The following is a 24616-nucleotide window of genomic DNA, read 5'->3' as shown; positions in this document are numbered from 1 at the left end:
ATCGTATACTCAGCACTCTTACCAAATGAGGTTGGTGAGAATGAGCGACCAACCATGGGATCATATTGCTGACAAGAACGTGAGATTCTGAACAGGAACCAGACTCGGTGGTGTCATGGTTAGTGCTTCCGTTCTGTGTCTGGGAGGTTGGCTTGGCGAGTCCGAATGCAAGGCAAGTCATACCAAAGACTTTAAAAGTGGTACGTGCGGATTCCATGTGTGATGCTCAGCATTTAAAAAAAGATACAGCACGAACAAACAACCATCGCACAGGTTTGATGGGCCTAATGGCCTCCGACTGCATTAAAAGTTCCTTGTAAGGGACTATAATTGTTATAATTATCAGCCTTGGATTGGCTTAATGGTTGAGGTGGCTGGCTTAAGATCTTTGGGTTCTTGAGTTTGAGTCCCTGTTGTGCTGTTAAATAACACCAGTAGTGGGGCAACTTAGCTAAATATAGCATAACAATTGTGCATTTTGTGAGGAAAGCACCAAATTTGGCACACTAGTAGCCTAACATATTATGGACACATTTGGATATTGGGCCATCTCAAAATTTTTGATGGCAGTGGGAAATAGCTGCCACAGCCATCAGCGGCTGAATTTGAGATAGCCCAATATCCAAATCTGTTCATAATATGATAGGCTGCTAGTGTGCCAAATTTGGTGCTTTCCTCATAAAATGCACAATTGTTATGCTAAGTTGCCCCACTACACGTGGGTTAACAGCCTGTCATCCTTCCAAGTTCAGCAAAATGAGCACCAGCTTACAGGTAACAGGGGGCACTGCATCAGCAACACAGCAGTGCTCCCAGCAATGATACAACTAGAAGTCACAGGCTGCATACGAAATAAAAGTTGTTATTATTATTATTATTATTATTATTATTAGTTATAGGCATGCACAACCATCCTCGACCCTGTTGTGGATCATCGGAAGTTACCCTCACTGTTTTTTTTCCGCCCTCACTTTTTCGCTTTTATTCCTTTTAAAATTCGTTTTCTCTGCCTCTGCTTGAGCGATTTACACAAAACTTTCAACGTAGCAGCGCTTACCCTTTAATTTTTTTTGGATGGAAAATGTGGTCAGTGCTTCAAAAAGTCCGTTTTCCACAGGTATGGGTTGCAGGATGTTTCACATATGAGGAATAAACAGCCTCGGCCGAAATATTGTTATTTATATGTTTTTATTAAAACCAAAGCAGCCAGTGGAGAAAGAACCAAGCCTTGAACCACTCATCCAAGCAGCCACCCGAAAGGACGTAAATTGCAAAAAAAAAAAAAAATCTGATTAGTAATGCAATCCTCAATTTTGGAATTTTGAGTTCATTTCCAATAAATAAAATAAAAATCCCAAAAAAACAACCGTGGTGAGTACGTAATTGAGTTTAGAGCCAGAACTAATGGCAAACAGTGAATCTCCAGCTCACATCATCAAATGACAATGCAAAGGTTTTCATTAATTGCTTAGGCATGTTGAAGGAAAAGACTTTGTTACTTTTCCAGAACATATTATGTTCCGTTTGATATTGTTAAAAGTACATTTGTGCATAGATTTTGCAAAGCTTTATTAAAAAATGATGAAGAACAATGTTGGTTCATCATGTCCTGATGCCTTCATTCCGGATGTGATTTATGTGCAAGCTCCTCCATCAACCTCATTCGATTACAGTGATGTACGAAAAAAAAAAACAAGAAAAAGACGTCATGCGGAGCACTTGCATAATCCATAAAACATATTTGACCTCAAAAGTAATTGGTGGTTGAATTCAATGACCAAATATATAACAACTCTTCAAATTTCAAGTCAATGGGATGAAAATTGACAATTTTAGAAATTCGGCCGATGTCGACCTTTTGGTCAATGCTGACCTCAAAAAATAATTGGTTGGTTGAATTCAGTGACCTGAAATATAAATTCTCTTCAAATTTCAAGTGAATTGGAAGAAAATTGAGGATTTTAGAAATACCAACTTAGTTGTTCACCTTTGGTCTATGTTGACCTTTTGGTCGAGATTGACCTCAAAAATAATTGGTTCGTTTAACTCAGTGACCTGATGTAGAAATCCTCTTCAAATTTCAAGTCAATTGGATGAAAATTGAGGATTTTAGAAATACCACTTTAGTTGTTGACCTTTGGTCTATGGCAGTGTTTCTCAAGGTGGGGCGTGGCAATATTTTGGTGGGGCATGAGGATTCAAAACTCTTTTTAAGATCAAAGGAACCATGATGTGGCTGTCTGAGGAGAGCGAAAAGAAATACCCAAACTTGACTACTTTGGCAAGGGAAGTATTGATAAATTTTCCATCATCTTATTTAGTCGAATGTGGATTTAGTGTTGTTACCGATTTGCTGCAAGCTCAGAGAAATGGACTGGAAATCACGAGACGTGGCGATTTAAGGCTGAAACTGACAAAATTGGTTCCTCGAATCAAACAAATCTGCAGCCAGCATCAAGCGCAGGGCTCCCATTGAAGTGAGTAGCAATTAAATAAAATTTGCAATAAAGTTTTAATAAAGTCTTTTGAATACATAATATGTAGTATATACTGTAGTGTCTCCAATCATGGTGGGGCGTACGATTTTTTTGAAAATCAAAGTGGGACATAGGACAAAAAAGGTTGAGAAACACTGGTCTTTGTTGACCTTTTGACCTCAAAAAACAATAGGCTTCTTCCTTATGACAAACTCTACCATGTGGTGAAGTTTCGTGAAGATCGGTTTAAAATCGTGACCTGTCGGCCTTAAACAGACAGACAGACAAACAGATGGAACAACAAAATGGACTGACGAATACAGTAGAAAGATCTTCGATTTTGCAAGTAAACAAGAAGGCATAGTAAAAAGGAAAGAGGAACACAACAAATTGTAATTTTAAAGTCCGTGCATCGTGCTTCATTTTTCTCGTGAAATCCGATGAGATCCATCCATCAAATCTCATGAGAAATCACATGTTTTCTTTTGTAAGGAACTGAACCAATGACAAACGACACTGCGGTTTCCATTGTTGCAAGTTTAATACAAACCTCGAACCCCTGTAATCCGCATGCAAATCGAATGTATGTACCTCGTGGTTACAGCACGAGATTCCTGACAGGAGTCAAGAAATGTGGTTCTGACTCAGGGGCAATATTCCAATCTCACTGGGACTGGATGGCAACAGTAAAGGCCCACTGCATAACGAAGCGGCCATTTTTGATTTTTTTTTTTGGTCAGGCAGTCAGCCGAATAACCCGGTCTCATTTCGAAGCTATCACCGTGGTGGCTGCAATCGTAGCTTTCAAACAGAAAATCTCGTCTGCGTATAATCTCATCTCAATTCCTTCTTCCATATTATATTGACGAGTGGGAAACACAATAAGCATCATCCCTTCGGACCCGGCGTCAGAAGCGTGGAATTACTGAGTATGGGATGAAAACCCGTTTGGGGAAGAGAAACCGGACAGCAATGCCGGAGGGACGGTAAGGAGTGCGCTGAAGCATGGCACAGATGAATCGATTCCAGATCATTTGCTTTGCTGCTGTAATAAGTGTAGAATCAGCCATGCTGAGAAATGAGACAAGGGACTGTTACAGAGCCGCGGAACCTGCCCCGTAAAGATGGTGCATCTGATGGTTGTTTCACACGTACTGGCAGTTTCTTCACGCTCATTCAATGTGTTACCGATGACTTGGGATGTTCTAAAAATGTCCAGTCATTTTTTTTTGAACCGTCAAATTCGATTAAAGCACCAAAGGACTACTATTTGGATTTTTTTTTACACCTGTGAATTACACAGTGTGGATAAATTTAAGTGTCGGTATAACTTTGAAAAACAAATAACTGTAGACTCTTGCAAAAAAAAAAAGACAAAACATGAACTGATCTTCGAGAAGAATGAGCTCCAATTGCAAAAACAATAAAATAAAATTAATCTGAATTTATTTATTTATTGCTATTATCTTCGGTTGAATTTGTCTCGAGGATTGTTCGTTGACGCGAGAGTCCACTGTAATATAAATAATGGTTAAAAAATAAAGAAATGGGATAACATGTTCGTGTGATCTCATTTTTAAAAAAAACCATAAATTAGGCCTCGTGGGCTCCAAGTTCTGTGCAGTTCCAGACAACCACAACAACAACAACAACAACAACATTAATGAGTTTCCTTGGAGCCATTCGTACTGACACAAGATAAATAATCATCACAATGGCTTTCCTCAAGCTAAAGCTAACCCACAGAACATCAAGTGGAACTTTGTATTTGATGCAAGGAGAACCGTAACAACAGCCGGTCTATTTTCAGCGAGCTTTCTTCCAGTCATGTATCATCCCGTACGTACAAAACTAATATATAAGAATAGTCTATGTTCTCAAAATATTATCTTTTCTTTTTATACACCTCAGACAAACCCTTGGGGATGCGTCCATGATGCTGTCCCAAGCTTCCGAGAGCTGGCAGGTGAAACCTTTCCTGGAGTTTGATTCGGTTTCAATTGCTGTGCAAATTATCGCCTGCACGAGAAGAAAGCTGTCGGGTTCAGTTCCAACCTGTCCTGATTGCCATTGTGATTAGTCTGACACAAACCCTGATACAGGAAGATAAACCAAGGTTAGCGTTATTGCTTCAGCCACGATGTTAACACCCCAGGTCATTTTGCAGCCCTTTCACGGGCCAGTTGTGTCACGGCAAAGTGCTCCATTCTGCAGTAATCGGCAATGGCGATGCCTGAGTAGAGGGTCCGTATACTATCCATTCTTGTGATGAAATGGTTCACCAGACGGCAGAGTTAAGTAGGGTGGCACTCCTAGTAGCAAAATAATTCAGGTGCTGAAAACCAATAATCATTTCAGCCATGTCGTTAATTCTGAAAAGCTTGGGCTGAACTTCATGGCCAAAAGCAAAGTTGTAGCCCCGAGCCTATCCACAGGCCTCGGCTTTGCTGCAGCCTGCTTTGTGTTGGCCTCTTCGACTCTCCACAAAGCCTGGGTCAACCAGTGAGACCCGGGCGGCCACGAATGCATGCACACAGTGCAGCACAGCAATGTAGTTTGCAAACTCCAGCTCCTGAAGAAGAAAAAGAAATAAAGATAGGACATCAAAACGATGAGTTTACATTATGCCCTGGATGAGAACTCACACATATAAAGCCTGACAAGAAACCCTACATCATGATTTATCAACCTAATTATTTAACGGGCAGCTTCAGGCGAGGAATAAAATTGTCAAGGAGAGATTTCATCTTTAAAACTGACATCATGATTCTGTGAAGCTCAGCATCACTCAGTCATATGAAATGAGGTGAGTGTAGCACTCGGAAGATACATATTAATTATGGTAGAATGTAAACAATGTGGACGCCATCAAGATTGCACAGAGCTGCTTGCAGTAGAGCACGGATTAATTGCTGCACATGGAGCTGCCAATCCAAGTAACAAAGACAATCTGGAGGGATTGAGGTTGGGTGGAAATGGGAATTGGGAGATAAAGTGACTGGTGACAGACAACCTTTTAAAAGACGTATCATTCTCAGAGCGAAGTCAGCAACAAACCGATGGAGGAATTATCTGCTTGTTCACTGTAAGGAGTCCGTATGCACAGATGTAACCGAATACGGAGCAAACGTGTCCCTTGAAAAACAACCTGATTTTCCCATTAAAATATTTATCCTGATTCAGAATAATCATAAGTTTTGGCAACTGGATAATAAGGGATACTTCCCAAGCTCAGATACATCAATAGGCTGACAGTACTCTGTCTGTAACTCCTTTTGAAATTTCAAAAATGGGGAACCAACATGCACAATCGTTATTGTATTTAAACTTTTAAAGATCCCAGCACTAATATTTTGTGTAATATATTTATGATGTATACATGGGAGAGTGGGGTTGGGGGTGGGAGAGCAAAATTAGCAGTAGAGGAGGGAAGGAACTAAATTGAGGTGTATAAAAGTGACAAAAAGAAGAGAAAGGAGGATGAGACCAATAAAAGTTGGGGAATGTGGAAGAAGAACAATCATTTTGCGAAGATGTACAAGTAAGGTGAGAAATGTGAAGGGGCATGTCGCAGACAAGGGGAAAGGGGGGGGGGTGTTCAAGATCAAGACTGACATATTTGTGTACATAATAAATAGATGGCCCCTAATAAATGCAGTTATCCCAAAAGGGTGCCCACAAGAAGTCGTGAATATTTCCGTGGCCGAGACTCGATCCTGGTTAGGCTGTCACAAGGCACTATTCGGGCACAAATTAGGAATTTGGCCTGCGTGCCTGTGGCACATTTCACTCCCAACCCACACATAATCTTCCCCCTGGATGATCTACAATAGATGCTTATTATAATGGAGTTACCCCGATACGTCAGACTCCCTCCCACACTTACCCAAAATAACTGCCTTATCGTAAGCAAAACCCCTTTCACCCCCACGTGAAACCTACCAATGATACATTTTATCCTTGAAAACAACCATGTAGTGAATTTAGATGAAGGTTATGTTTTTTACAATGCTTTACATTAAAAACCACTGTTTTGACCTGTTTTTAGTGAGTTTAGCATCGAAGCTGCTTGTTCGGCTTGTTAACAAGTGCAGAGATGTGAAGATCTAATCCTAGCTTCACAACTCCACAGACAGTCATGAATGTTGAGGGGTATAATGATGCAACTCTTTGCCATATATTGAGTCACAGTAAAGAAGGAAGTTGTTGGCCCTGAAAAAATTGACAACCACCTCAAGAAAAGCAGAAGGATACGAATCGTGCATGCAGGCTGAAATGGGAAGAAATGTACAGTGAGAGATGGATATCTCTACAAGACAGAGCATCAAATGTCAGACGCCCAGAATGACCAAGGCCGCAAATTCAACAGCATCATCTAAATGCCCTTTCCATTGAGAAATAGTCGCAGGTTGTTGGCCACAGGTTAATGGATCAACCAAACAGTGAAACAAAACCATCATGTATCATCCTGGAGAAGTGTACAAAAGGTGGATACTCAGATTGAGAGGAGGATTGTGACCCGCACATGTTGGGTTATCGGAGAAGCATTCAGGCCGACACCAAATTATTAGCCAATGAGCCACTCTGCAGAGTTAAGTAATCACTCTCATGTCCACATCATCAATATTGTAGGTATTGCAGTCATTCATACCGCAATGACTGATGTTCATTGTTCAGTGGCAATAAGAGGATGAGTGAGCCCATAAGCTGGTGAACCTGGTAAATGTGTGCCTGGATGCTGTCAAGTCAATAAGAGCAAAAAGTACATGATTATGCAAAAAAACAACCAAGTGATTCCAAGAAGGTGAAGGAGTGACAAGTGCATGATTACGCAAAAAATGAAAGCACAGCGAATGGAGCAAAAGTTTTAAAATCGGTGACTTTTGTCTCATGTGCCAACACCAGAAAAAACAGAACACGAAAAGGGCAAAGTGTACTGCCTCACAATGTTCCTACCATGAAGATTTGAAGGGGACAAACATCAGCCTCTATTTTCTTGGTGAGTAAGTTGCAAATTTTTATTATTTTAAAATAAAATGTATGTGGTGGTCGAATTTTATTGACAAACCTTGCAAGATTATCGAGAGCATTCCTGGAGTAAATGCAAAATGCGTCACAAGGTCCGCCATCAGAATACTGAATGGGTGGACTAGTCCTCAGAATACTGAACAAGTGGACTAGTCTTCAGAATACTGAACAGGTGGACTAGTCCTCAGAATACTGAGCGGGTGGACTAGTCCTCAGAATACTGAACAGGTGGACTAGTCTTCAGAATACTGAATGGGTGGACTAGTCCTCAGAATACTGAACAGGTGGACTAGTCCTCAGAATACTGAACGGGTGGACTAGTCTTCAGAATACTGAACGGGTGGACTAGTCCTCAGAATACTGAACAGGTGGACTAGTCTTCAGAATACTGAACGGGTGGAGGAGTCCTCAGAATACTGAACAGGTGGACTAGTCCTCAGAATACTGAGCGGGTGGACTAGTCCTCAGAATAGTGAGCGGGTGGACTAGTCTTCAGAATACTGAACGGGTGGACTAGTCCTCAGAATACTGAACAGGTGGACTAGTCTTCAGAATACTGAACGGGTGGACTAGTCCTCAGAATACTGAACAGGTGGACTAGTCCTCAGAATACTGAGCGGGTGGACTAGTCCTCAGAATACTGAGCGGGTGGACTAGTCTTCAGAATACTGAACGGGTGGACTAGTCCTCAGAATACTGAGCGGGTGGACTAGTCTTCAGAATACTGAACGGGTGGACTAGTCTTCAGAATACTGAGTGGGTGGACAAGTCTTCAGAATACTGAACAGGTGGACTAGTCTTCAGAATACTGAACGGGTGGACTAGTCCTCAGAATACTGAGCGGGTGGACTAGCCATCAGAATATTGAACGGGTGTACTAGTCTTCAGAATACTGAGCGGGTGGACTAGTCCTCAGAATACTGATTGGGTGGACTAGTCCTCAGAATACTGAATGGGTGGACTAGTCCTCAGAATACTGAGCGGGTGGACTAGTCTTCAGAATACTGAGCGGGTGGACTAGTCCTCAGAATACTGAATGGGTGGACTAGTCCTCAGAATACTGAACGGGTGGACTAGTCCTCAGAATACTGAACGGGTGGAGTAGTCTTCAGAATACTGAGCGGGTGGACTAGTCCTCAGAATACTGAACGGGTGGACTAGTCCTCAGAATACTGAGCACGTGGACTAGTCTTCAGACTACTGAGCGGGTGGACAAGTCCTCAGAATACTGAACGGGTGGAGTAGTCTTCAGAATACTGAACGGGTGGACTAGTCCTCAGAATACTGAGCAGGTTGACTAGTCTTCAGACTACTGAGCAGGTGGACTAGTCCTCAGAGTACTGAACGGGTGGACTAGTCCTCAGAATACTGAACGGGTGGACTAGTCCTCAGAATACTGAACGGGTGGACTAGTCCTCAGAATACTGAGCGGGTGTACTTCTCCAGCTGGTGCACTTGTCTTTTCTTTGAGCAAATACGGCCAACATTTTGTCTTAATATTTTTGGATTCCAACTATCTTCGCTCATATCCTTCTTATTGAGATGCTTGAGTTTGTTTTAAGATGCTTAAGATGTTTGATATTGAGATTTTTAAAGATAACGAAGGATGTAGGAAAGATAGGTGTTGAGGAATTTTTCAGCAGAACGGACAGTATTACGCCAAAGGGCCATAGCCTGATGGTAAAGATTATGAGAGTTAGGTCAGTATTAAGACAGGGGTCTTTCGGTCAGAGAGTAGTTAATACTTGGAATGGTCTCCCTCGTAAGGTAGTAGCAGCAGAAAGAGTAGATAGGTTGAAATTGGAATTAGATAGATACCTAGAAACATTGGAGATAGACGGGTACAGGGATATTGGCAGGACTTGTAGGTAGCTTGTGTGTGGATGGGTGATGGTTTCTGGTGTTGGTGTCGTGCAGGCATGATGGGCTGAATGGCTTCGTCCTGTGCTAGAATTCCGTGTGTGTGTGTGTGTGTGTGTGTGTGTGTGTGTGTGTGTGTGTGTGTGTGTGTGTGTGTGTGTGTGTGTACACTGATGTAATGCACATATGGCATGTACACCCGCTGGCTGCAATCTCATTGAATTGGTATCAAGAGATCGAACATGTCTTTATTGCATGGCCCAAAGTATCTGTTTTCATGTTTTTGTGGGTTTTTTTGAAGACCAAGGTGTGATATTTTTTTCAAGCTTAAACATAACAACATCTTATGGTGCTCCATATCACAGCATGTTTTTTTCAAATAACTCTTTTTAGAATTGTCACTAAACCCCAGACAGCTTATAGGTGCAGCTTGTTTGCTGCAGTATTTATGGTATCAGGTCAGGTCAGATATGGGAACATGTACTGGAGCAGCACGTCCACTTTCTGCTGGTACTCCATGAGCCTCTGTCTGGCCATCCCCCAGGCAGAAGCTTGGCCCAGCTCCATCTCCTTGAGATGCCAATAAATCTGCTGCAACCACAAGGCACATGGTCGAAGCATTGGCCTTCTCCACTCACAAGGCTCCCTCGCTGAGGGAATCTCGTGAGCAGGATCAAAAAAGGAATAGGAGTCACATGCCAATACAGCCAGCCGCAGCTGAAGCTCACGGACCATGCAGCTAACAAATCTCATTTGAATCTCTCTCAGCAACCGCTCGTTGGACACAAAGTCCGACTAGCGATAGCCAAGGATTCTCTGAAGAGACCTGGTACCAAAGGAATTAAGTCTCCATCTTACATCCCTGGTCAGAGTCCAAGTCTCACATCCATAGAGCAAGACTGGAAGTAACAAGGACCTGAAGACTCAGACTTTCGTCCTCCTGCACAGGTACTGACAGCACCACACCCCATGATACAGTGAATCCATGATTCCCAAGGCGTGACCCATGCGTCTATTGACCTCTGGCTCACAGCCAGCAGAGACATGAATATCACTGCCAAGGTAAGCGAATCTCTCCGTGAACTCAACATCCTCACCAAAAACAGGTACAGACAGGATAGCAGCATCCAAGACATCATTTAAAGCCTGGATCTTAGTTTTGACCCAGGAAGCCCATAATACCAGTGGCTCTGACTCCTCAATCAGCACCTTGAGGGCCCCCAAAAGGATATCAAGAGTCTCGGCAAAGATGACTGCATCATCTGCGAAATCAAGGTCAGAGATCTTGACATTCCCAAACAATGCACCACAACTTTATCTCTCCGACATCTTCCCCAGAATCCAGTCCATACAAGCGCTGAAAAGTGTGGGTGCCAGTGCACACCCACCCCAGTTTAACTTCAGTAACAACTGGAAATAAGTCGGAGATGGTACCACCACATCTCACAGCACTCTCAGTACCAGAGTGTAGTTCAGACATCAGATTGATCAGTTTTGGTGGCACCCCACGAAGACCAGGAATCCTCTCGAGGGCATCCCGATTCACTGAATCAAACGCTTTGCAGAGATCAACAGAAGTTGCAAGCAGCCCCTGCCAAAACTTTTGGCTGTGTTCGGTGAGGACCCGAAGGGCAAGGATACGGTCAATCGTTGACCTCTTTGGTGTAAAGCCTGACTGATCTGGACGCTGGTGCTCAAGCAGATGGTGGCGAACCCTATCGATAATTATCCGAGCAAAGAATTTGCCCGGCACTGAGAGCAGCGTCACTCCTTGCTGGTTGTTGCAGTCCAGGTGATCACCCTTCCCTTTCCAGAGAGGGACAACAAGGCCTCTCTTCCAGTCAGTTGGGATGATGCCTGTGTTCCAGGCAGAGCACAGAACTGGATGCAATGACATGAGTACAGTATTTCCACAAGCCTCAAAAAGTTTGGCATGGATGCCAGAAATACAAAGAGCTTAATGCCATTTCAACCGGTTCACCACTTCCTGTGTTTCCACAAGCGAAGGTGGATCACAGTTGATTGGAGGGTAAGCAATTGGGATAGTAACACGCCTGACATTAAACTCGACAGCTGGTGAATCATCCTGGAACAGCCACTCAAAGTCGCTGGCCCAGCGGGCCTTCACATCAAATTTCTCTGGAAAGAGACCACCACCCTCCGCTCCAACTGCAGCACACCAAGGGACGGCCTTTGAGGAACACAATGCACAAATTCCCCTGTAAGCAGGCCGAGAATTACTTGACCACAGGTGATGCTCTACTCCCTCACAGTTTCCTCATACATAGACCTCCTTGTCCACCCTTAGCGCACGTACAGTTTTGCCCCTCAACTCCCTGAACAGCTCAGCTCTTCCATTAGGCCTGGTCCTGCTACTCTGGTCAATGGTATCCAGTGTCCCTTGAGATACAAATTTTTTCTTCCCCCTTCAGTGAATTCCATGACATCCACCAGCAACATCAAGGATAGTGGTCTTGAAGGCACTCCACAACTCTTCAGCATTCCCCAAAACAGCCAGACCTCCAAATTCCCACTCAGCCTGTTCACAAAATTCTCAGCTCCCCTTTCATCCTTGAGCTTGCCAACATCCAATCTCGGCTGGGATGGTACCATTCTCCCAGATTGAGGCTGCAACTTCAGAGTTGCCACCACAAGCCTGTGGTCGGTATTGAGGAACTGAGCACTTCGGTAGACCCTGCATTTCTGGATCATCCTCCAGCAACCATCAATGAGCACATGGTCAATCTCCTTTGTCACACCACCAGCGTTGGAATGCCAAGTCCAACGATGAGCCTGTGGGCACTGAAACCATGAACCGGCCACCCTAAGTCCATGACTTCTTGCAAAGTCAAGGAACTTAGTGCTACTATGGTTCACAGTTCCAGACCCATGGGGACCAACACACGTCTCATAACCATCCCTATCAGTTCCAGTTTATGCATGGAAATCCCCAAAGACTAGAAGTGTATCTCGTCTGGGGCACTGATCAACCACAGACTCGAGCATGGCATAGAATGCGTCCTTCATGGTGAGATCACTCACCTCAGTCGGAGCATATACAGAGACCACAGAAATGACACCCAAGGAATGATGAATCCTTGGTCTCCTAATACACTAGTTGACCGGTGTTACCTCAATTATCATTGAGTCAGCTTAATGGATACAGCTACAGCAACTCCTTGGGCATGCTAATGATCAGAGCGACCACACCAATAGTCGGTGTAACCACCTGCCATGATCTCACCGCAATCTATTCTCCAAACCTCAGAGAGTGCTGCAACACTGATGTTCAAACGCTTGAGCTCAGATGATAACAGAGTCAGATGATCATCCTCTCTTTGGGATAGGACAATCCAGGAACCCACAAGAAGGGACCACCTGAGGTTAACCCAAGGAGACTGCCGTAAGGTGGACAACATCTCAGCACCACCCCGACACACACTACCGCAATCTGATCTAGGAAGGTTACTCCATGGTTTTCCTCGGATCATCAAAGAGTGGGATTCCCTCAGGCTTTCCCCCAATCCCATCATCCTGTGAGCTGCCCTACAGAGGGAAGCTGCACAGGAGGTACTCCCACGGGGTGGGTTTTCAGATTTCTTTGGATTCTTTTTTTTTGCGGAGTGAAGGGTTTTACGGTGGCTGGGGTGCAAATCCTGTCACCAACCTCTGAAAAAAGGTAACCCAACTGCAGGAGGACATCTGCAGGCACAGGTGGGAACTAGATATGGATGACCATTGGCTCACAAGGAGCACCTCCAACCTTCAACAGGTTTTGTTTTTAATCCTGCTGGGTGTCCACATCATACACCCACCCACCTCACCAGGAAACCTGGTTGGGGAGAAAGTTTTGTCGCCGACAACCCGACCATGAAACAGGTTAGTGCAGGTTTACATGGTACCTGTAAGCAAGTCGCAGATCTAATCTGGCCTGACCTGACAATAATTTCTGGTATCCCTTTCAAATATTCTGAGAGATTCGCATTTATCACTTCAGTAGCTCGATTAGTGGTATGTCTTCGATTACATTTCATTTCCTAGTTCTTATGTCATTCTTTAGCTCTTTGGAATTTGCGAATTATACTCTTTCTGAATGACCTAGTTAAAGTCATTCTGTGCTGATACTTCAGTTGTCATTGGGGTATTTTCTTTATTCATTCAGAGTACTACATGTGGTTGTACTGTGTTGTTTTCAATTTTCATGCTGCATAGAATGGTCAGATCACATGCAAGTGTTGTCTTGGCGTTATAGATCATTCCTTCTTGGTTATGCTTCCACGACATTTACGGACCGTGATATTGAAGTGTTTTGTAGTGTCAGTTAAAAACTAGATGTTGTGGTATTTGGGAATAAGCATTAGTAAATGTCTATGCATGAACGATTAAGATTGACGGTTACATGTTGTAAGTTTTGTGTAGCACACATCGGTAAATTGTAATATAAACTGCTTGATGTAATGAGCTAATTTTGACTGTAGATGGCAGTATTGTATTCTAAACTGCTTGGTGAGATTCGTGTAGATGCTGGAACATTCTCAGACGAAACTTCCAGTATGGACCAGAATCACATTTGCTGGAATGCATGTGATTGTTCTGTGATACTATATTAACCCACGAGAGCGAGGTGTGGAGAGATGGGTGACGTGGCAAGAAGTGCGTTTTGATCGTCCTGTGCTTGATTTAACTGAGTGAACGAGATGTTAATATCCAGAGCGGTTGTTAACGTATGGAGCCGATCATAATTGGGTTGTTTAAAACTCATTAAGATTGTGCATTGGGAAAGAATTCATTTGAGCTCTTGAAATTATCTTGGACGGGCCATCGTACGAGAGAGAACACTGCGACCGAAATCGAAGGTTCGACAACCCTGAATGACGAGGAGAACACACATGAGTTGAGCCGGCGGAACAGAGACACTGTGCGGAAACAACCCAATGCGGGAATCGGAGTTGGACATTGCATGAAATGGTGAACTTCCTCATTTGACTTTGTGTGTGTTCATTTCTACTACAAGTTTCAAAAACGTTAAGCTGTTGATGTGGTCATTGTAACGTCACTCGGAAGTCACAGACATCAACTGACAAAGATCCATTCTAGTGGTAGCTTACCTGTACGTTCGTTCATGACCCTGGATTGCAGTCGTTAGCGAACCCACTGAGTCCAGCACCATAAACAACATGCATACACTATAGGGGAGGAAACCCCCAAAGGAGTGTGTACCACCCAACCCCTGACATGTAGATATTGTGGTTTCTGCCCATTGTAGTACCTTTCTATCCACAAATGTTCTGACTTGAGTGTTGTGTATTCTGAGAGAAAGTGAATGCTGCGGTTTCGACTTTGCAGAATGTGCTCTTGTCCATTTAAAACTGCTCATCTAGTGTTTTTGATTTTGGACCTATATCTACACAATTTTTGTTCAGTTACATTTATTGACGTGAGAAGGTCCACCATTATGAGCGCAATAAGTGAGATCTCACCTTATGTGCTTGAGAAGTTGATCCAACAGGACGGTGCAGTGGAAGCATGCTTTGAGCTATGTTGTCTGGGTTTGATTCCTGACCCAACTTTAAACTGTTGGATTGATCAATCACTTGCAGGGAGTTGCATCACACAGCATGCCAACCCTCTGATGTGTGTAAAGCTGTGTACCAGTCTACTAGCATTAGTTAGTGCACGTTAAAAATCCCACGATGTCTTTCGTGAAGAGCAGGCGAGTTATTGCCACCTCCCTGAGTAACAAAATATCAAATCCCTGCCACTTTCAGTTAAGCATCAGGCCTTGCCAACCGGTTCGTGAAAGACGGGTCCAAAAATTTCCCTGGCCAACCCCAAAAAATGTGGGAATAATTGTGGCTGTTGAAGAAGTAGCAACAGTATAATTGTAAGATAGTGAGATTGAGAAGTCTCCTAAAGATTTGATCATCAATTTCAATAATTATATTATTCAGTTAGGTGGACGTAGGACGGTCTTACCTTTTAAAGGTGAAACATTTTGGATGTGATGTGATGGCTTGCATGTTGGCTGAGATTATATGATGCATGTAACATCGAGATCACACCGTCGGGACATTTTGCACATTCTTGGGTGATTTATAACAATCACAAATACAGTACGTGGTGCACATGCCACTCTGAGGTTGAGCCCGACTCTGTTGGCATCGTGCTTTCATGAAATCCTTTTTAATGGACTTAAATAGTCATTCTTTTGAAAAATCAATGCCGACGCCGACGAGAATGGGATTTCCGGAGAAAACTTTACTTACCTGGGGAAACCACCCAGTTTGTGGAATTCTCCGATTTTTGGCTGTGATTTCATGATGAAATCCATGAAGTCGTAAAGGCCACATCGATGAATTAAATGCCCATGGAGATGATTGAGACACGTCTTGAGATGTTTGAGATTGAGATGTTTGGCATACTACTTCGCAGCGAATGGTATATTGGACGAAAAAGAGATGAAAGCAGTCCTACTGCCGATATGTGGTGCAGAGACATTTACGTTGTTAAAGAATTTGGAACGGAAATATTCGGAACACGTGGAAGTGCGAATGCATCACAGCAACCAAACCTTGTTGGCAATTGTCAAATGTTTCACAGGGTTTGATCTGCTCACCTGTGTCGGTAGAGAGTAGATAGGATGTCTGGTGTAGTTTGGGAGGATGAGGTTCACTGCACAGGTTCTTGAAAGCAGCTTCGCTGACAGGAGAAACAGCAGTACCGGTGTCGACCTCCGACAGCACGGTGAAGTACCTGATAATTAACATGCACCATGGTCTGTACAAATACCATCGACTGAGTTTCAGGGTAAAGTCCACTCCTGGGATATATCAGCACTGTGTGGACACTTTGTTCATCGCAGAACAGCATGTTGCAGTTTTTCAGGAGGACATCCTGGTCACTGGTTCTACAGAAGCCGGGCATCTACCACAACACAGATGGAGTCCTGAAGAAGTTGTCGGAATCTGGTCTCCATTTACATCTCAATAAATGTGAGTTCATGCCCCCATTAGTGATGTACCTGGACCACATGATTGATGCTCAAGAACTACATTCAAATGAGGATAAAGTCAGAGCAATCAAAATTGCACCAGTCCCAAGAGAAGCAATGGAAGTGAAGGCTTATCCCAGCATGCTGCAATATTACGGCCTCTACATCCCAAATGTAGCTAACGTTTTGGGTCCAGTATATCATCTGATGAAGAAAGGAATGACATGTAACTGGGGTACTACACAACTGGCTGCCTTCTATTAGTCAAAGGACCTGCTCCAAGTGTCAAACGTCCTCATTCACAATGATCCCAACAAGGACCTTGGACTGACCTGCAATGCTAGTCAGTATGGTGTGGGCATAGTGCTGTCTAATGTTATGCTCAATGGTTCAGTAAAAACAGTTGTGTTTGCCTCCAACACATTATCTTTTGCAGGAAAGTACTGTAGTGAGTTAGACAAAGAGGGATTAGGAATAATTTATTGGAGGCATAAAGTTTCACCAATACCTCTTTGGATGACACTTCATGGTTTATAGTGATCACAAACCATTGATTAGCCTGTTTGGTCCAACCAAAGCAACATATGATAAACAACAACCCAGAATTGCATGATGGTCATTGCTGCTTGCTGCTTGCTGCTTACAACTACAGCATTCAGTATAAACCGGTTCTGCCATCACCAACATGGATGTCATGATTCATCTACCATTGCCTGATTTGGTCGCCAACCCGCCACTGTCTGGCAGTGTGATCGCCCTGATAGATCATCCGGAGGAGTGTCCTACCAATGCGGAGCAGGTCTGCACCTATGCCAGATGTGATCCAGTCATTTGCAGAGTTCTCCAAGCTGTACAGCTCGGATGGCAGTCACTACCTGATGGTGACCCTGCCAACGTCCTCGGCATCATATGTATAAATTAACTTAGTGTGAACAGTGCGTACATATTGTGGGGTTGTCATGTAGTAATTTGCAACATCTTCACCCCAGGGTAATGGAGGAACTTCATGGGTGTAACCCTGGAATAGTCAATATGAAGTCGCTGGCGAGAAACCATTATGGTGATAAAATCCAGACACTGATATTGAATGCTGCGTTTGACATTGCTCTTCCAGCCAGAGCACCAGGAATGCACCATCGAAAGCGCTGCTGTACCCGAGGGAAATTTCACACCAAACCGTGGCAATGAATTCAGCGACACTGTGCTCGACCAACCAACAGTCAGATGGTACTTATCACATGGATGTCCACTCAAAATGGATTGACGCTTACGCAGCATGTGATACTACCTCAGCTGGAACCATAGAGAAACTGAGACGTTGTTTTGCTGCGAGTTATCATTAGCGACAATGGTGCATGTTTCTCGAGCTTGGAATTCGCCAAATTCACACGTTGGAATGGTATCAAACTCAAGTTAGTCAGCCCACAATGCCAGGCTTCAAGTGGCCTGGCTGAATGCTCGGTCAGAGTCATCAAGTCCGGACTCCGCAAACTGCAGAATGGAAATCTCAAAACCAGTTTCTCACATCTGCTCTTCAAGTATTGTATCATGCCTCATCATACTACAGGAGTGACGCCATCAGAATTACTGATGAAATGACACCTAAGGACCAATCTGGACTGTTTGAAACTAGATGTGTCATCTTGAGTGTACCTGGGCCAACTTAACCCAAAATTGCATGAAGACAAATCAGCAATGAGGCATCACTTCACACTGGAGATCCAGTGTTCTCTCGCAACTTTGGCGTAGGTGCTGTTCGGTTGCCCGGTGATGTCATCAACAAACTAGGCCCACTGTCATATACAATATACTTACATGATGGTCGTGTTGTCAGCCAACATCAGGGGCACGTTGTCTACCATTAATGCAGCCCCGTCAAATCTCTGCTGTTGTTATGTAGTAGCCTGAACAGCAACAATCCATTGTTGTGCCTCCGATCCACTCATGCCTGATATTGATACTGCCATTCCACCGACAAACAGAAACACTGACTCTCCTGCATGCTTGCCATGCTACTCATCCAGAATCAGAAAAAGCCCTGATCGTATTGTCTGATAGACGTGGCAGTCAAAGTCATCTTGTTACGCGAGGATAGTTCACCCCAAGCCTATCTAGCTGTGTTATTCTAGTTTTCCAAAAGCACCGTTTCGTGTTGATTCACATGCCTGCCAGATTATTGTCCATCATTTTCACATTTCTGTAAAATGATGGACACTTGTGTATTTGACACAAAATTTTGTCTCCGGACCTTTGATACCCTCCAGCTGAAAGGAGGAGATGTGATGTTTGCTATATCTAGACCACACCGTCGGGACATTTTGCACAGTCTTGCTTGGTTTATAATAACACGAAATATGTGGTGCACATGTCACTTTAAGGTTGAGGCCAACTGTTGACATCATGCTTTCATGTTGTTTAAAAAAAGCTTTTTTAATCGACTTAAACCGTTATTTTTTTTGAAGAACCAATGCAAGGATGGCCTTACCTTTAAAAAGCGAAACATTTTGGAGCCCACCTAAAGTTGCCTTGAAGCTATTAAGAGTCATCCATTTGGTGTGGTCTCATTTCAGGTGCAGATCTGGCAGTCCAGGTAAAATTACTTCCTTTCTGAAGGTCATTAGTGAGCAAGATTTATGGTCTGCACCTACGCTCTTTCCATGCTTTGTCCCCCCCCCCACCCCAACCAATGTTTCTGCAGGGTGCACACGATCCACCATCAACCCCCTTGTTTTGAAGCTTCCAAAATTCCGAATCACTGCTCACCTCCACTCACGGCTTCATCTTTTTCGTCACCTGTGGAATCAGCTTTCACATTCTCTTCAATCTCATTCTTCCCTCCAGATCTTCAAGACAGTTGTACACCACTATCTCAGGTCATCCCCCATCCAAAACGATGATTTTTTCTCCACCAGTTAACCCCATGCCCCTTCCCCACCCCCAAGCCCACCTCTTTCCAAACTTCCAGTTTTTCCTTCCTGAGAGTTTGCTTCTGTATTCATCTTGTCCACCCCATCCATCCTTCCCAATCCCTCTTTCCTCTCCACTTCCCATATTTTCCCAAGTCTCCCTCTATTTTTTTTTAATCCTTCAACCATGCTGTTTGTGTTTTCCCACTCTTTCCACTGTTCCTTTTGATCTGTTGCGTCCTGATTCGTTCAGTGTTCTCACTCTTCCACGTGCCTTGACCTTGTATACAAAAAAACAAAACAAAACAAAAGAAATGTGGGTTTTTACTGGCAATGAAGTGACACGGTAATTCTACTCAGACTAGAATGGCTTACTGAAACATAGAGCCCTGATCTTCACTCGTACTGCTGTTTCCTGTGCTTGAAGCTAAAACTCTGCAACGCCAGACCAGTCTCCAAATTGTCCAAGGCTCTTGTTGGAATGAAAAAAAATCCAAAAATATCAGAGACAATCTCTTCTTCTTACATTATTTTCCCATTACATTGGGGTTGGCAGCTCACGGAGGTCTTTAACAAATATGTTCAGCTCAATTGTCTTTAATGAACAGGTTGGCTGAGCTTGACATTCGAGTAAAGCCGGCAGGAATTTGTAATTTGTTCAGGGTGCGAGGGATAGCTCACCTACTCCATGTTGAAATAAACTGTGGGATCTTTCACATCCACCAACCGATGCTAGCAGACACCAACAACGGCTTAACATCGCTCTGGGGGACTGCAAACCTTGTGGTGTAAGATCCTGCCAGTGAACCACGAATCCGGCAGTTTATAGTCAGGTCGAGAATCAAACCCAGACGAGACGGCTCAAAGGAAAGTGCACGTAGCAATGATTTGTGTTGTTTCACGTTTCTGCCAGATTATTGTCCATGGTTTTCACATCCCTGTACCGTAACGTGATGAACACTTGTGTCATATTATGTGGCCTAACTTGAAGACATCTATCTAACGAGAAGCACCCACTCCCTCATAGAGCCACCAGGGAGGGGGGGGGCGTCATGTTATTATCTTTATAATTAATCTGCCTAACAGAAACTTTCCTCTCCTAAGACGTGTCTGACTCCCAAGTATCTCTCCCTGGCTACTCCCTCTTACGGTATGACAGACCTGAGCCTCGTCCTGGTGGAGGTGTTGCTCTCTTCATCAAAGACTCTATTCCTCACTCTCCATGCACTGCTCTCACTCCCCCACACCCCCAGGAATACCTCTGGCTTCGGCTTCCCCTCCACTCCCACCTCATGTTTATATGTGTACTGTACCGTCCACCGAACAGTGATGACTCCATCTACACCTCACTATCCGAAAACATGGACCATCTTCTATCTTCTCATCCAAACTCTCTCTTCCTCTTATGTGGTGACTTCAATTGTCATCACGCCAGTTGGCTAGGTGTGGGTACCTCTCTCACCTGCCATGGCACCTCAGCAAAAGCTTTCTGCGACTCATTGGGACTGACTCAATCGGTCAACTTCCCGACCCGGATCTCAACCAATGGTACTCCATCTCTTCTGGATCTGATTTTGACAAATTTCCCTGACAATATCTGCTGCTCTTCCTTCGCTCCAATTGGTTCTTCTGACCACGTCCTTGTCAAAGTGGACATCTCTCTGGCTGTTATCAGAGAACCACCTCACCGCCGTTGAGTCTGGCATTTCACTCAAGCCGACTGGCAGGGTCTCCGAGCAGCCATCAAACTTACAGACTGGTCTCCTATCACTACTTTCTCAAACATCAACTCATCCTGGGAATTCTTTCAAAGAAACTTGCTCTCCCTCATGCACAGATTTATCCCCTCTCGTGTTCAGTTGTCTTACCCTTCCTCCCGCCCTTGCTTTACTGAAGCTTGTGGCGAGGCAGTTGTCCTGAAAGAACTTGCCTTTGCCTCATGGAAAGCAAACCCAACTGAGGGCAATCTCATTTCTTTCCACAAAGCTCGGAACAAGTGTGTATCTACCCTCAGGAGAGCCAGAAAACAACATCTTTCTCATCTCAAGTCTGAACTCTCAAACCTCTCTCCCTCCTCAAAATCCTGGTGGCGTTTAATCAAATCTGTTTCTGGTGTATGTTCCCCCTCCATCCCCTCCCTTACCTCAAATGGCCGCACTGCTGATTCCACACGTGATAAAGCTGAATGTCTAAACTCGGTGTTTGCAGCTAAATCTTGTGTCCTAAACCCATCTCTATCTCTACCCACTTTACCCAGTCGCACCCAACTGTCCCTGGACTCTGTATCCTTTTCTCCTGACAAGGTGGAGAGCTTGCTTTCAAACCTCGAGTCAGATTCTGCAACCGGTCCAGACGGCATCAGCCCACGTGTCCTCAAAGCCTGCTCTTCTGCTCTTGCTCACCCTCTCTCTGTTCTATTCACCCTCTCATTTGCCCAAGGTCATCTGCCATCTGCTTGGAAATCTGCTAACATCACTGCCCTGCATAAAAAGGTGCAAAAACAGATCCCTATAACTACAGACCAATCAGCCTTCTCCCAATCATCAGCAAGGTGATGGAATCCATCATCGCTTCAGATATGAAATCCTTCCTCTTCTCCAATGGCTTGATTTCCAATCATCAATTTGGTTTCAGACCAAGTCACTCTACCCTGGATATGCTGCTTCTGCTCTCCCATCAATGGATGGAGGTTCTCAATGCCAGACAGGATCTCCGAGCCGTATCCCTGGACATATCACGTGCTTTTGACACAGTCTGGCACCCTGCCCTACTCACCAAACTCTCTTCCCATGGTATTCAAGGCCATCTCCACTCATGGCTCGCAGACTTCCTCTCCTGTCGCAGTCAACGTGTGGCCCTAAATGGAGTTCTTTCATCCCCTCTTCCTGTGCAGGCTGGAGTTCCTCAAGGTAGCATTCTGAGCCTTGTTCTTTTTCTGGTTTTCATCAATGATCTCTCGGACTCTCTGGAAAATCCTCTATTTCTCTTTGCCGACGACTCCACCCTCTGCCGTACCATCTGTCATCCCTCAGACCGGCAAGCAGCAGCTTCTTCACTCACTGCAGATCTGGATAAAATCACAAACTGGTCCAACACGTGGAACATGTCTTTCAATCCAGACAAATCTCACACTCTCACTATGTCTCTTCGAAAGGACCGTTTACAAAACCCCCCCATCCACTTTCTCAACAATCCTCTGGAAGAAGTCTTTTCCTTCAAGCTTCTAGGTCTCACTATCTGCCATGACCTTTCCTGGGAAAGTCACATTTCCAACCTCGCCTCAAAAGCCAGTCGCCGACTGGGAATCCTCCGTCGTGCTAAGTCCTTCCTCGGCCCTCTTGAGCTCATGACCACTTACAAAGCTTTTGTCCGTAGCCTGATGGAGTACTGCTCTCCCCTCTGGGCTGGTGCTCCTGCCTCCCATCTTTCTCGGCTTCACGCTGTCGAAACCAGGGCATTTAAGATCATCGGCATCTCCCGCAATGAAGCTGAGTCTTTGGGCCTCTCACTCAATCACCGCAGGTTGGTCGGTGGTCTTTCTGTCTTCTACCGACTCCTTTCCAGCCTTGCCCCCCCTCCTCTCTCTGTGATTTGTCCCCACCACATTTCCACAGGGCGCTCAAGGTCTGCCAACAACCCCCTTCTGGTAAAACTACCAAAATCACGAATCGCTGCTCATCTTCACCCTTTCATTCCTCTTTTTTCCCGCCTTTGGAATAAACTTCCTCACTCTATTCTTTCCCATTCTTCCCTCCAGGCTTTCAAAACAGCTGTTCACCACCACCTCTTATCTTCCCCCATCCAAATCCTCGATCTTTTCTACCCCCGATAATCCACCCAAGCCCACTTCCTTCATTTCTCCTGCTTTCCTTCCTGAAAGTCCCTGAAATGTCCATCTTCTCTTCGCCATGTTCCCCGTCCCATCCCCATCCCTCTCCCTTCCACAATTCACCTAATGTGTCTGTTCCTCACTGTTTTGTCCCTTCCACTCCCGCCCCTCTTGTCTCATGCCTCCTTGCTGTGAGTTGTGTGTTAGCTCTCATACGAGCCTCGACCAAGGTATACAAAAAAAAAAAATACCAAAGCTGAGCACCCACCCGAAGGGCAATGTTGTCCCAAGCATACAACACGTTATTCTTACACATCCATATATTTGGGCAGTGTATGGGTAACAGACCGCTGCTTCGATTGCTCCCGAAAATAAAATTAACCTGGGCTACGTATATGGAGCGAAAACATGCTTTCTGCCTATGTGCATAAATAATACATTGCGTTTGAGGTTCCAAAATGTTCCGCGGCTTTGTATGTGCAGCATGTTTCTGGCCGGCTGGAGCGAAAGGTGTGGCCTGCCTAATGGGTGGTGCTTGTGACTCTGGGGGAGAGGGAGCAAGGAGTGGCCTGTAGAATGGGCAGTGCTTGTGTGACAGACAGGAACTGATATATATATATATATATATATATATATATATATATATATATATATATATATATATATATATATATATATATATATATATATATATATATAAACATAATGAAGCTGCATGTGTATGAAGCCTTAAAAACCATTGGCTGGAGAGCTGGCTTGATTCCACCCACAATCATTGATTGTCAGGAATAAGACCAAACATCCACCATGTTGGTTTTCTGGTGGGCCTAAGATGTCTTTGGAAATCCCATATTCACAATTTGAATTATCTGAGCTATATAACCACGAAGTATTATTATATGCACATAAGTAGTAAGCAGGTTTTTGCTTCATGTTCGTAAGCTGGGTTATTATTTATTTTTGGAAGAGATTGAGGAAGTGTTCTGACCAATACACTGGCCAAATAAAATAATGAACAATTTACATGATTAAGGAAGGTTTTTGTATGTCATTTTCAGTTTTAGCCTGAGTTGTCAAGTTGAATGGTGTGAAAATACAGAAGAGTTGCCCATCACCATCACCAGACGACTACTGTAGGCAATAATTACAGGATTACATAAAATGGTGCTAATTATGGCATTGCAATGCAGCCCACTGATGAGTCCTTTCCATTTGTTTAGCAACGACGTCAGTTCCCAATACAGCTCGCATTTGGCATGACAATAAAAAAAATATATCGTTTTTGGCCTCATCTCTCATGGTGAAGAATCACTTTTTAAAATTCTCAGATCCGGATCTGGATCTTCACCAAAATCAAATCAATTCGTCCTTGTAACACACCCAACCTTTCCACAAAAAATTCATCCAAATATACCCATAAATTTTTGAGTTATCGTGCTATATATTGTTGCGGTTGTGGGGGTAGATGGAGGAATTTCATCGGAAAGTTAGGATTGAATGGAGTTGTTTGGTCTGTGGACGTGTA

General features: G+C 44.1%; 1 protein-coding gene and 1 pseudogene across 3 annotated transcripts in view; one reads left to right on the top strand and one right to left on the bottom strand.

Annotated features, from left to right (window-relative positions):
- Positions 1-1208: 1208 nt before the first annotated feature.
- The window catches only part of SNTG2 (syntrophin gamma 2), a 322790-nt gene continuing 299382 nt past the window's right edge, over positions 1209-24616 (bottom strand). For all 3 annotated transcript variants that reach the window (XM_085847014.1, XM_085847013.1, XM_085847016.1), the window contains exon 18: positions 1209-5049. In XM_085847014.1, coding sequence (XP_085703140.1) covers positions 4903-5049 — 147 coding nt within the window. In that variant the 3' untranslated portion in view covers positions 1209-4902. The remainder of the gene's footprint in view (positions 5050-24616) is intronic.
- LOC147017393 (uncharacterized) lies at positions 17145-18221 on the top strand (annotated as a pseudogene).

This window comes from Eptatretus burgeri, chromosome 11 (assembly GCF_056783735.1).
Source record: "Eptatretus burgeri isolate ZD-2024b chromosome 11, Ebu_testis_v1, whole genome shotgun sequence".
Taxonomy (NCBI): Eukaryota; Metazoa; Chordata; class Myxini; order Myxiniformes; family Myxinidae; genus Eptatretus; species Eptatretus burgeri.
The sequence above is the reverse complement of the archived record's forward strand: the minus strand, read 5'-3'. Positions and strand labels throughout refer to the sequence as shown.